Genomic DNA, 13,097 nt, shown 5'->3' with positions numbered 1-13,097 from the left:
GGTACGTCAACGCCCTTGGAGCCGAGGTGAGGGGGTCTGCAGCTCTGGGAATCGGCTTTATTTTTCTCAGGAGCCTCTGGTTGGGAGTCCTACAACCCCCAGAGGGCCTCTGTACCTGCCCTTGGTGACCGCATACACCCCTGTCTTCATTGTAAATTTGGTGACTTTTCGATGAGCACCCACTGTCCGCTGGTTTTCTGCGGTCTCCATTTCTGCTCTGTCCAGGGTGGAACTTGTCCCTTAAGGCACATAGTGCTTGCGTCACCCAGGATGGACCATGGTGACCGTGGGGCCCTCTTTGGTGCTAGGTCGGAGCTGCCCGCTACACTGAGCAGTTGAGCTGGGCGGGAGGTGTGCCGTGATGGGGGAAGAGAGGCAGGGTCCCTGCCCAACCTCCTTCACCAGGGCAGCTGAGGCGCCCTGTTTCGTCTTGCCAGGCTGGCTCACTTTGGGGCTGGTGGGTTTGTCAGGCTGGAAATTGCTTTCTTCAACTAGAACAGAGAAAGAGGGGTTGGGGGGAGGGAGGATGTAGAAGAGGCTAAGAGTGGGGGTTCCAGTATTACCTGACTCTGCTCGGGGTTGATTCTGGGGTGAACGTTGAAGCCAGTGCCCCCCGCCCCCCACCGCTGCACAGATGGAACCATTGAGGTCCAGAGAGTGGCAAGACTGGCCACTGGCCACAAAACAGCGGCCAGCCACTCTGGGCCAAGAAGTGAGGCTCATCAGAATCCAGTGAGACCCCTCTAAATTTAGATGGGAGGATACTGGTGCCCCCCCTTGCCTCCCCAGCCTGCTAGAGCGTGGCTCCTCTGCCTTGCTCCGCCCCTGGGACCCTCGTACCTCCACCCAAGACACGGAGCCTACAGCTCTGCCCCGGGACGTCACAGGGAGGGACTGAAGGTTCAGCAGCTCGAAGAGGTTGTGTGCCTGGAGGAGGGGTTGTTAGGAAACATTGGAGGACATGTGCTCAGCCCACCCCTCTAGCTTCAATCTCGCCCTGGCCTGGGGGCTGTGAGCTGAGGTGGAGCCCTGGTCAGGGCTCCGTCCCAGTGGTGCCCACCTGCCTGTCTCTGAGCCTGGGAAGGGTAGGGCGGCCGCGTGCATAGTGGTGGGTGGGAGACAGGACCCGGGCCTGCAATGTCCACCATGACCACCAGAGGTCTCCAGAGTCCGCATAAGGGACCAAGGGAAAGGACGGGTTTATTTAAGGGGATCCAGGATCATCCAGCAGCACAGAGGAACTGAGGCCTCCCCCAGGTCCCCAACCCCATGTGCCAGGCTCTGTTTTGCAGGGTGGGAGGGGATCAGCATTCAGAGTGATTAAGTAATGTGCCCAAGATCACACGAGGAGAATATGGTACAGCTGAAACCGAGACCCGTGTGTACCTTTATGCAAAGACACATTTTTAACTACTGTCTCTCTCCACCCAGAGGCTTCTGTTCCCCCAAGCTCTCCCTCTTCCCTTAGTCTTTGCGTCATCCCAAGAATCCGAGGAATAAAGGCTGGAGAGGACAAGGACTGCTGTGTCCATTCCGCAGATGAGGAAGCAGACCCAAGAGAAGGAGACAGAGCGTGCCAAGAAAGCTGGAGCCCAAGTTCCCCTCTTGGGCTCTTTCCCTCTACCCCACAGTCCTTGTCTGCCCGCATGCCCACATGCCCGCATGCCCCAACCCTCCCCACTGTCTCCCACTACCTGGTGCAGGGAGGTCTCCGGAGACAGCTGCAGGGTCACTGGCTCCACGGGACAGCCCCCAGCCAAGATGTCCTGGAGACACTGCTGGCGATGGTGGAAAAATCATGGGGGGCCTGGGCCAGCCACCCCTTCCTCCAGGCCGGCCCCCTAGAACCACCTTTCCCAGAGGCCCCCTCCCCTCGCGACCCTGCTGACCACTCCCCGTCCTGTACTCACCTGGTGTCCTGGAGCCCAGGAAGGTGGCTCAGCCTGGAGTGCCTGCACCAGGTGGGCCCTTTCCATGGTGCCCACCAGGATCTGGGACTCTGCACAAGTGGAGAGGGAGAGAGCCACATCAGGAAGGAGAAACTTTTTTGCTGGGCACCGACTATGTGCCAAGAACTGTACTGGGTGTTCTCGTGTCTCTCAGGAACCTACAGCAGCCTATGGGTCAGGAACTATTACCACTCATTTTACGGAAGAGGAAGCTGAGGCTCAGAGGCACAGAGAGGTTGATTGTCTTGCCCAAGGTCACTCAGCTTTTGATGTGGAGGCCTGGTGGTTGAGGGCAGCTGGGTGAGGCTGCCAGGGGGCCGGGAGGTTACCTGCCCACCCTGACCGCCCCTGTGGCGGGGCCTCAAGGCAAGAGCAGGTTTGGGAGAACTAGCGTGAAGATATCTGTGCATCACGGCCGGGCTTTGCGCCTCATTTCCCACAGGAAATGCACCGTGTGCTGAGGGCTTGGCAAGCCTCACTCCAGGCCATGACTGGAGCGGGCACAGGTTTGAGGGGGCAGTCCTGGTAGTCTTCCTTCTTGTCAAGCAAAATTAAAACTTTACAGCTAGAAAAAACAAAAACAAAAACACTTTACCACCAGAAAAACAAAAAACAAAAAAACTTTACAACTAAAAAAAAAAAACAAAACAAAAAACCTTTACAACTAGATAGGTAAATACTCTCCCTTTAAACAACAGCAACGACAACAATAACAATTAAAGCTGTGTCTTAGGTGAGCGCCAGGGTCCCACAACCTGCGCCTGTGCTGGCTGGGGGCTCTTTGCTTCCTGTGGCTCTAAGGGTAGAAGTGGACTTTGTCTTGGAGGCCAGTTCTGTCTTTGTTCCAGGAGGTGAAGCCTCTTAGGGGAGTCAGACATATGCAGGTATTTTCAAACGGGGTATTTGGTGTATTCTGTGGGATAATGTTAAAAGTATCCCCGTTTGAGTGGGGAGAGGGCCTGGCATTTGGGGTAAGAACCTCCGACAACTCCATATTGCATTGGTCCCTATTTTCCAGGGAGGGAAACTGCAACTCTTAGAGCTTAAGGGGTTTGCCCAGGCTTCTGTTGCTCATAAATGACTTTATGGTCTCTTGGGGTGGGTATGGGGGTGACCCATGCAGTTGTGCAGGTTGCTTCCTGAACAAGGCACCTGCTGAAAGGATGAGTGGGCGTCAAAATCCAGCTGTGCTATGCTTGCCAAGTGTGTACCTTGCCTTGTTTGCACATATGGGCTGGCGGTGGCCCGAGTGGACATAGCTGCCTCCCCCCGGCATGTCTTTCCCACTCTTACAGTACTTGTCCCAGTGGGAAATGATGCTCTAGCTAGATCCTTCCCCAAGATTCAGCTTGTGTGTCTTTTAACAAAGGTGCCCACCCATTTTTCTCCAAAGAGATCTTTCTCATGGCACCGGGGTTTCAAGAGAGGTGACTAAGCCAGGGAATGCTTGAAGGGGAGACCCTGGTAGTGTTCCCATCGATTTATCCCCACTCCCAAGCACACGAGGACTGGTTTCTAAAATTCCTAAAGGTATCCACAGAGTGCCTTACAAGCCCCCTCTCGTCTCTCATTTAAACATGTCAACCACCCCAAGTAGGGCGGTTGCTATCTCCATTTTACCAGTGAGGAAACCGAGGCTCAAAGAGGTGAAGTGACCCACCTGAGGTCACACAGTTGTAGAGAGAAGATTCAGATTCAGGTGCCTGACAGGTCCCATGCCCTGCTTTCCCTTTCCTGGACCTGAGCCCCCAAGGCTGAAGAGAAAGGTCGAGGGAATGTCCCCTCCCCACCCGCGCTCCCCCCTTCCTGCCGGGCACCTGTGCTTTCCACCAGGAGGTACTTGGCCATGTCCGTGGAGGTCACGACCTTGACCACTTCCTCCAGCGGTGTGTCCTTGGCCACCGTGGTGATGGTAGCGTTCATGAAGTGCTCCACAGTCACACGGTGAGAGCTGAAGGCGGAAGGGCGCTCCCTTCAGGTCCTGGAGTGGCAGGATATCCAGACCCCAGGACGAGGCAGGGGTACCTGGTTCTCGGCTGTGGGCAGGCGCTGAGACATTCCTAGGATAAGCAACTAGGGTGGGGAGGAACTTGGCAGAACCCCAAGGTGGGGAGGAACTTGGGGACCGGCTCACCTATGGCCTGACTCTGGATTCCTAGCTCTCAAACCCCTGTCTCCCCGCCCAGACTGTCTCCACTTTGGTTTGTTTTACTCGGAAGCCTTCCCTGAAAAATTTCATTTGAAGGGAAGTTTTATGGCAAAATGAAAAAAAGGCTTTCAAGTTTGAAAATCACTGGAGTAGCCACCCCCGTTTTACAGATGGAGAAACTGAGGTCCGGAGCCAGGTGGCAGCTTGCACATGTTGGGAGCTGGGCCTTGGGTCTCAGAGACTCTCAGTCCTGCTTCTCTGGGAACAGAGGCTGCCAAGTGAGGACCTCAAAGCCTGATTCCAGCCCCCTGTGTCCCAGTCAGGACAGCAGAGCAGGAGTGGGAGAGAGGAGGGGACCTCCCAGATCTGGCACCGATTCTCTGTGGGACGCGAGCAAGACAAGGCATCTCTCTGAGCGCCAGTTTCCAGCAAATCGGCAATCTCTGTCCTACCGTCATGAGGACAGACTGATGGCTAATGAGACGCAGAGGCCCAGGAGGCCAAGGACTTGCCCAAGGTCATGCGGGGAGCTGGAGAGAGTGGGGACGAGGTGGCTGTGTGTTGGCCTCTTCCATACCACCCAGGTCCAAGGTCAGCCACAGTGAGGGTTTTGTGGTTTTTTTTTTTTTTTGGAGGTGGGGCCTCACCCCAGCCCACCCAGACCCATCACCCCCATCAACCAGCCCAAAGTGGGCACCTCTCACCTGATTTTCCGACCTCGGATCCACGGGAGGTATGGCAGCCTCTTGACAATGATGGTGCCGTCATAGAAGGAAGGCTGGAAGCTCTGGGCGATGGCGTTCGCTGTCAGCACGGCCATCAACACCGGCAACGCGTGCACTATCTGGCCGGTCAGCTCGAAGGCCAGCAGCGCCGTGGAGATGGTGTGGGTCACAGCCCCTGAGAAGGCCGCAGCCCCTGCAGGGGGCGGACCCAGGGCGGGGCGGCTCAGGCCAGGGGCCAGCCTCGTGCAGAGCGCAGAGCCACCCGGGGCTAAGGCCACGTGCTAGACGGCGGCTGTCCAGAGGCCACACGCTGGAGGTGCCGTGATGGGGCTGGGCTCGGTGAGGGGGAGCGTGGTAAGGGAGAGTGTGGGGCACCAGGGACAAGACGGGAGCCAGAGAGAGTCACGGGGGCTCAGGGAGGGGGCTCACGGGGAGGCGCAGTGACCACCCCATGCCCCGCAGAACCACCGGCTGACCCCCCAGGTCCAGCCCAGGTCCGTCATGTCTCCCCGCCCAGGGGGGACTCAGCGCACTCACCTGCCAGGGCGTACCCTCCAGGCATAATGGGGTTGGTGACCCCTCCGGCCACGATGCCCTCAGGGAAGGCAACAGCCAGGGCCTCCCCGATGAGGCGCCCGATGGCAGCTCCTGGCCACACACAGCAGGGGGAGGGGGAGCCAGGCTGACCCGGCTCCCACAGCCCTCCGTTCCTGGGAACCAACCTCAGTAGCCTCGGAGGAGGGAGGGGAGGGGCCAAGAGCCACAGCCCTGCCCCAGTAACCCTGAACCTCTCAGACCCTCAGAACCCCAGACTCACCGAGGATGAATATGGGCATGAAGTAGCCGGCAGGCATGGGGATTGTGGTGGCCAGAATCAGCATCCAGAACTGTGGGCGGCGGGAACCCAGCAGGGCAGAGGTTAGGGGCAACCGGACAGGAGTGGGCGAGAAGAGGGAATAGATGGGGGGACAGGGCAGTGTCCCGGGGGGAAGGGGGTCGCGCGGGCACGCGCCCCCATCGCCGGTGTCTGCTGTTGACCAGGAAGGCGCTGACCGAGGGCAGGAAACCCGTCCTGACAAAGTGCCTACTGTGTGCCTAGCACCGTGCCGAGGGCTTTCCTCTCTTCCTTCTCAACCTTCCCTCCGAGGCCGACACAGCGACCGTTTTAAGAGACGAGGCAACCGAGGCTCAGAGAACTGAAGCAACTTGGCCAGGGTTGCACAGCTGGCGGGAGTCAGATCAGGCGGGCCGGGCGGAAGAGGCCCAGGCCACGGACAAGCATCCCCCTCCCAGGCTGGTCTCCACTCTGTGCGCTCCCCTGGGGGCCCCCTGGCACCCACCTTCATAACCAGGAAGAAGGCAAGGGTCCCAAAGATGGTGAACCGTGGGTGGTACCACTCGAACCACAGGTTCTGGGGGTCGAGCTCCTCAGGCCAGGGCGGGGATGAGTTCCGGGTCATCAGCGCCCACGAGTTGCTGTCGAACAGTGACTCCAGATGCTGCTTCATGGACAGCTGGTGCGGGGGACAGGTCGGTGAGGGGGCTGGGGGACCCCTTCCTGCCACCCCCCTGCCCTGCCCCTGCCCCGAGTCTTCCTCTGCCCTGTCCCGCCTCAGGAAGGGCTCTGACGTCCCAGAGCTGCGGTGTCCTCGTCTGGAACTCGAGGATGACCCACAGGCTTCCCCTTACGGGTGTGGTGGGGATTACGCGAGATGACGGGCACAAAGTGGGTGACGGATGGGGGGGGGGGTTCCCAGCCCTGCACCCCTTACCCGAGAAGCGATGAAGCGGCCCACGCCAGGGGGGTAGGTGATGGAAGCAAGAACCAAGGTGGCCAGGGCGGAATACAGAGGCTTGCTGTGGGGTGGGGGTGGAGGGAGCGGGTAAGCTCCAGTGCTGGCCCCCCTCTTCCCTCACCCCCCCCCAGAAGGGGAAAAGGACAAGAGCGGGCCCCACCACCACCCTGGGGGCCGGAGTCACTCCAGGGGAGGAACCCTGTGGGGGTCAGCCCCACCCCGCCCAGACGGAGCTCCCATCAGGCCACAGGGGCCACGCGTGGCGGGCCTGGGGCAGAGGAGGCCGACTCTGAGATGCCAATGCCAGGGGGCGGGCAAGGTTTGGGGAGGAGAGGGGCTCAGTTAGCCCTTCCAGCTCCATGGGAAAGTGGGCCTTCCGTGGGGGGTGCAAACTCAGTGACAGAGTGAGGGGTTGGTAGCCCAGCAAGCTGGGGGTGGTGGAGGGGTAGCTGAGGGGACCCGGAGAGGGGCCGTTAGGAGGGAACCAGGGCTCCATAAGTGGCGTGTGGGCTAGGAAGGTTTGGGGGGCTCTGTAGGAGGACGACAGTACAGAGGGCAGGGCTCTCTATAAAACAGATCAGGAGGCTGAGAGCAGGGGCCAGGGGGTTGCTCCCCCTGAGAGGTCCCCAGTCCCTGCCCAGAGCCTACCTGGTGGCCAGCAGTTTGGAGGTGACCCGGTTGGTCTTGACAAAACCAAGGAATGTTCGCTGACAGAAGAGGTAAACGCAGCTCAGGATGCCGCAGATGGCCCTGGGGAGGGGAGGGGAGTTCTGGAGCCCCAGCCCGGAAACAGGGTGGCAGTTCAGGCCTGGGGCGGGGGGGGGGGGGGGGGGCCCCCAGTGGGGGGCACTCACTCACCCCAGGGCCACAAAAAAGAAGATCTCTGGCAGGTCGAAGGGGACATCCACCCTGAAATTGGTCTTGTAGAGGGAGGTGATGGTCTCTGGGGAAGGAGGGGAATGGTCAGGCACCACGCTCCTCCCCCAGCCAAACCCCAGTCCCAGCCTCAACAAACAGGCGTGGGGGTCGTGCCAAGTCCTGCCCCCACGAAGTACCCTTTCCTGGCGTTCAAGGCCCCAACAACCAGCCTTTGCCTCTTTGCTCACCGTGCCGTCTTGTACTCTCAGGGCCCCCATCCTTCATGCCCAGTACAGGTCGGGAAGGAGAGGGGAGAGGGAGAAAAGAGGGGAGGGGGGGAAGGGACGAGGAGGGAGCCGGGCCTGGGGTCAGGTGGTCCGAGGGGGACTCACCCTGCTCGCTGTTGAAGACTGCCAGGAGGCGGAACATGAAGGCCCCGCAGGTGGCAGCGAAGAAGCCCCTCCAGTAATCCCAGACTGAGAAGTGGGAAGACATGACCTCGATGCTGAACAGGACGCCTGAAGGTGATGCTGAGCTTAGAGCCCCACCCCCACCCATCCCAGCACCCTGACCCCTCCCGTCCTGCTCTCCTGCCCTCTCTCTTCGGTCCTGACCTGAAGTGAGGGAGGGCAGGCAGGAGCCCAGGGCAGACGCCTGTATGTGCCCTCCTGGGCCATCTCAATCCCTCCAATAGCCCTAGGGGGTGGGGCCATTCTGGTCCCCATTTTATAGACAAGGAGGTGAGTCTCAGAGGGCTGACCCCACCAGCCCAGGGTCACGCAGGGAAGCTGGATTTCAAACCCGGGTCTGCCTGGCGTAACCCTGAAGTGTCTCAATAAACACGTCCACCCCACCCAGGGGTGGCCGTGCCCTCAAAAGTCTGCTGTAAGAACCAAGATCTCAGCTGGCCCCCATCCCTCCTGCAGGTCCCTTAGCTGGACACAGGAGTGAACGGATCAGTCCACAGCGGTAGGGGACAGGAGCGGTGTGGGGGGCCCCCCCGGGGTGCAGGGAGGGGTGCGAGGGAGGGTCTCACCGCTGAAGGGCGCTGCAAACACTGTGGCCACACCCACCGCCGCCGCTGCCACCAGCATCTCGTTCTGCTTGCTCTTGTTCTGTGCGAGGGGGGAGGGGGGGGGGGGGAGCCCGGGGCTCAGAGTCAGCCCCACCCTCCCCTCCTTCTCGTCCCTCCAAGGACGGCCCTCCCTGACTCCCTTACCTCAGGCTCCCCAATGGCCTTGGTGTGCACACGGCCCAGGTAGGCAGCGATCATCACAGACAGGTGCACGAAGGGGCCCTGCGGGGGGGGGGGGGGGGCGCGCGGGGGGGCCGGGGGGGGGCGTGCCTCTTGTGGGGGGGCGTGTCAGAGCCCTAGCCCCTCCCCCTCGGGGCCCAGGGTTGGGGGAAGCGGGGGAGCGCAGAGAGAGCCTCATCCAGGCCCGCATGGATCATGGATACCCGTCCACACCCTTCTTCTTTCCCCGCCCCGTTCTTTTGTCACACGCTGGGGACCCAGCCCGTCTCCTCCCCAAGACTGAGCCCCTGAAGGCAGGCATCGGCCTGAGTCCCCGCTGACCGGGCTTCTGTGGGGCCCTGGGGGGAAAGGCAGAGGGGGCGGGGCGGGGTGGGAATGCTCTGCCCATACCACTTTGCCCAGGAAAAGGGTGCTGCCAGTGGCCAGGGTGCAGGTAAGGCCCACGACCTTGGCCCCGAAGTTCTTAATATCCAGGTAGTCCTCCAACACCACGCCTGACAGAATAGTCTTCAGCTCTGGGATTCCAGAACCTTGGCAGGGGATGGACAGGGGGGCAAGAGGAGGCACAGTCTCCAGATTAGACTCTTAACACTTCACCCTGCGCAAAATGTTCCACGCTGTGAACCTGTCGGGTCCTCCAAAACCCTGAGTTGGGATTTGCAAATTCATTTGCAGAGGTGAGGGTCAGAGAGCGGGACGTGAACTGCCCGTGTCGTTCCAGCTGAGCCTGGCGGACAGCTCTGGCAAGGTGGGGGGAACCCAGGACAGAAGCTCAGGCCACCCGCGGATGTGCCCCTGGAGCTCCCCAGCGCTGGCCTGGAGCTGGAGGCAGAGCTGAGAGGCCCTGGGGGAGCTGTGCCCCTCCTCCCTGGGGAACCTGCCACCAGGGCTCCCCGTCACCACCCAGAAGAGCCCTAAGAAAGGAAGCAGAGCCAGCAGTGAGCCAAGAGTCCAGATCTGGCCTTCTCGCTGTGTGACTCTGGGGCAGTGACACGACTCCCCTGAGCCTGGCCTCCCTGGCTGTGAAATGGGGTCACTGCTTCCTGCCTCCCCCCATCAGAAGCTGCGAGGGACAGGAAAAGGCTTTGGCACGAGGCTCCGCGGTACAAAGCACACAGGCAAATGGCTCACCTCCAGAGAAGGGTGTGATGCTCTGGCTGAAGCCAGAGGAGAAGGAGACCAGGGCCACAGGGTACACAGTCCAGGAGAGATACCGGAGCAGGTGGCTGTCCCCAATCTCCCGGTAGAGCCACTTGTGTGCTGGGGACACCCGGGAGTCAGGGAGCCATCACAGCCCTCAGGTGTCCCCCGACCAGGAAGTGGAGGCTCAAAGAGGGGAGGCCCGGGGCCACCCAGGGAGCAGCAGATCCCCAAATGGAGGGAGACACAGGACCCTGGGTCTATATTCCAGTGTCACCGCTCCCTAGCTGAGTGACCTTGGGCAAGTGACTTAACCTCTGTGAGCCTCTGCTTCCCCATCTGTCAGATGGGCTAGCAGTGGGACTTCCCTCCCAAGGTCATTGTGAGAAAGCTCTCAGATGATGGCCGGGGCATGTGCATAGCAGGTGCTCAGGAGAGCCCCTGAGCAAGTCCACCAGAGGGGTGCTAGAACCTTCCTGCCCCCTTATCCCGGTTCCTGGGAGATCTCAGGGTGCAGAGAGCCTGCTGAGGCGTGGGAAAAGAAAGGTCTGTGTCTGGTAGCCTGAGCAAGTGCCCTTGCCCGGAGTTACTGAGCCGAGAGCAAGGAGGGAGGGAGGAGAAGAAACAGGTGGGCAGAAGCTCGGAGGACGAGCTTGGGCACATCCGGGCCCCTCTTGCTCGTCGTGCAGATGAGGAGACTGAGGCCCATAGAGAGGCAGGAGCCTGCCCAGGGTTGCACAGCAAATCAAGAGCAGTGCCTGCACAGACCCAGGCCTCCTCCCTACCCGGAGCCTTCCTCCACCCGCGATGCACCTGGCGGCCCATGTGGCATCCCGAGAGCGTGCGTGGAAGCCTGTGTCCAGAGCAGGAGTGCGTGCCGGGCAGGGGTTACCTCTGACCACGCGTCCGATAGCGAAGTTCATGGCGTAGCTGATCAGGGCCATGAGCACCCCGAGGGTCATCAGGAAGTACCAGTCCTCCCCGACGCGGAACAGCTTCTGCTTCAGCCACTCCAGGCCCCCTAGGGCAGGGGCACTGGGTCATAGCCCGGGACAGGGGTGGGGCAAGCACGGCCCCTTCTCAGGCTCAGGGCAGGGAGGGCAGGGGCAGTGTGGGGCTGGGGCCATGTGGTCAAGCCCAGGGTAGCCCAGAAGGGGGTCTGCACACGAGGGGCAGAGCAGGAACTTGGACAAGTGAAGGTGGCCACACGGTGGGCCCTGGTGGGGTACAGAGGCCTGGCCCCCTCCCCACCCACCCCCCACCCACACTGGATACTCATGGAAGAATGATGGGGCACCAGGGGGTGGGGAGTGTGTGCTGAGAGCCACAGCTTTCTCCAGTGTCTCCACAGGGCCCACGGCTTACAGAACACAAGGGGCTAGCAGGACCCCTCCATGTCTCCAGACCCGTGGGGCCATCCTACAGGCCACACCGGTGTCAGACCAGGCAGCACCCACTGGGCCCGGAGCAAAGCCCCCAGCATAGCCATCAGGCCTTGGGACCTGCTCTCCCCAAAGGCAGACAACAGACATCTAGCACGTCTGACCCATAGGCAAAGGGACAGGCAGACAGATCCCTTCCCTCCCGGCCGCCCAGTGATTGTGGGCACATCAAGGCAGGGCAGCTCTTGGACTTCAAGGTGGGTGGGGGAGGTGGGGTCTGGGTAGACAGGGGTGACGTCCTGAGGGGTCTTCGATAGGGAGAGGAAGGGACCTAGCTCTCACCTCGAATGCCTCTGCGGATGCGGGGACACGGGCCCCATAGCTCCTGAAGAGTCACAGGGCTCCCCGAGGAGCCCTCACGCAGCCCTACCAGCTCTTCCATCGGGTCCCTGAGCAGACAGACAGACAGACAGACCCTTGGTAAGCTGCTCCAGTGGCTTTACCCTGCCACTTGGCCCTTCCAACGCCCCTACTTCCCAGATAAAAAGGAAAAGCGTTTTCCTGTTTGCATGTGTGTGCATGTGTGCCTGTGTGTGTATGTGAAGTTACCAGGAGGGGACATAGGTCTGCTGTGCCCTCATCACTAAGGGGGTGCCACCAAGGATGCGGGGTGGGGACCGGGGTTCCTAACTGTGCCCTGTGTCCAGTACCATGTTGATCAAGGCAGGACCTCAAGCCTCAGAACTCCCTTCCCCTGCTGTGGACACAGCTCCTGCTTGGCTCCTTCCACTGCTCAGAGCAATCTCCTTGCCCCGCGGAGTCACTCACTCTGTGGGGTCCCCAGGGGCTGCTCTGACTCCCCCTGCCCATCCCTGAGCCCCCCTCTCCTCTGCTCAGGCCACAGAGGCAGGTAAACCGCAGGCGCTGAAGGAAAGCCCGTGAAGATTGAAACGAGGTGCTGGCCCCCTGTCCCCCAGCCTCCTGCCCCAGCCCGACCTGCCCTGGCCCAGCTTCCACCCAACCCAGGCCCCGGCTCCACACCCAGCAGCCCCTCACCTCTGTCCCTTGGCCCTGCTGCGGCCCCAGCCAGCCCTCCTCTAACAGAGACACTTCTGCCTGCAGCCTAGATGCACCTGAGCAGGTCTGCGCTCCACCAATCAACATCCTAGGCCTCCCTCCCTCCCCGCCCTGCAAGGGTTTACCGTGGCCATTAAGAATGTCCTTGACAAACCAACCAAAACTGCCCAGGCCGGTTGAGCCGTGCAGGCCAGAGCGGCCAAGGGGGACCAGGAGCAGGAGCTTCCCGAAACCCAGGACAGCCACACGGAGGGTGGCACTCAAGCACGCTGCAGGTGCCTGCTGTGGGCTGGGGGACATGGGAGAGAGAAACTCCTGCACACCAGCAGGGCAGGACAGGGAGGGGTCATCTGCGGGGGGCTGAGGGTCAGGGCCCTGGATTCTCAGATCGGGGCATGGAAAGGGTTTAAAAAAGCAGAGAAGAGGGGCGCCTGGGTGGCTCAGTCGGTTAAGTATCCGACTCCTGATTGGGGCTGAGGTCATGATCTCATGGTTCGGTTGGTGAGATTGAGCCCCGCGTCAGGCTTGGGGCTGACAGCATGGAACCTGCTTGGGATGCTCCCTCTGCCCCTCCCCCACTCGCTCTCCTCTTTCTCTCTCTCTCTCAAAATAAGTAAATAAACTCAAAGAGGCAGCAGCAGCAGCAGCAGCAGCAGCAGAGAAGGGAGAGGGGAGAAAGCCAGTGGAGCTGGAGGAAGACCTTGGGCAAAGGCGAGGGGCCCCATTGCTGCCGTCCCCTGGTTGTGTGCCAGGCTCTGTGCTCGAC

General features: G+C 60.9%; 1 protein-coding gene across 2 annotated transcripts; it reads right to left on the bottom strand.

The window, feature by feature from the left end:
• Window positions 1-30: 30 nt before the first annotated feature.
• On the bottom strand, window positions 31-12,381 carry LOC121021689 (chloride channel protein ClC-Ka). 2 transcript variants are annotated; one of them, XM_040462296.1, is made up of 20 exons: window positions 12,311-12,381; window positions 11,597-11,703; window positions 10,765-10,893; window positions 9,864-9,992; window positions 9,123-9,262; window positions 8,697-8,774; window positions 8,514-8,592; window positions 7,870-7,995; window positions 7,478-7,562; window positions 7,268-7,369; window positions 6,596-6,680; window positions 6,164-6,337; window positions 5,641-5,710; window positions 5,361-5,471; window positions 4,803-5,016; window positions 3,767-3,900; window positions 1,911-1,999; window positions 1,695-1,778; window positions 841-927; window positions 31-491 (listed from the first exon to the last, which is right to left on the bottom strand). In XM_040462296.1, exons 2-20 carry the CDS (start codon window positions 11,694-11,696, stop codon window positions 444-446), a joined length of 2,064 nt encoding a protein of 687 aa, XP_040318230.1. In that variant the 5' UTR covers window positions 11,697-11,703; window positions 12,311-12,381; the 3' UTR covers window positions 31-443. The 2 variants fall into 2 exon arrangements, with proteins under 2 accessions (XP_040318230.1, XP_040318239.1); XM_040462305.1 differs by having other exon boundaries at window positions 1,695-1,775.
• Between the last annotated feature and the right edge of the window lie 716 nt (window positions 12,382-13,097).

This window comes from Herpailurus yagouaroundi, unplaced genomic scaffold (assembly GCF_014898765.1).
Source record: "Herpailurus yagouaroundi ecotype Mexico unplaced genomic scaffold, PumYag 77, whole genome shotgun sequence".
NCBI lineage: Eukaryota > Metazoa > Chordata > Mammalia > Carnivora > Felidae > Herpailurus > Herpailurus yagouaroundi.
The sequence above is the reverse complement of the archived record's forward strand: the minus strand, read 5'-3'. Positions and strand labels throughout refer to the sequence as shown.

Coding starts and splice junctions, on each gene's coding strand:
- LOC121021689 (XM_040462296.1), bottom strand. CDS start 11,696: ATGGAAGAGCTGGTAGGGCTGCGTGAGGGCTCCTCGGGGAGCCCTGTG. Junction 5,017..5,360: donor TGGAGGGTACGCCCTGGCAG/GTGAGTGCGCTG, acceptor CGCCCCCTGCAG/GGGCTGCGGCCTTCTCAGGG. Junction 492..840: donor GCTCCGTGTCTTGGGTGGAG/GTACGAGGGTCC, acceptor TCTCTGTTCTAG/TTGAAGAAAGCAATTTCCAG.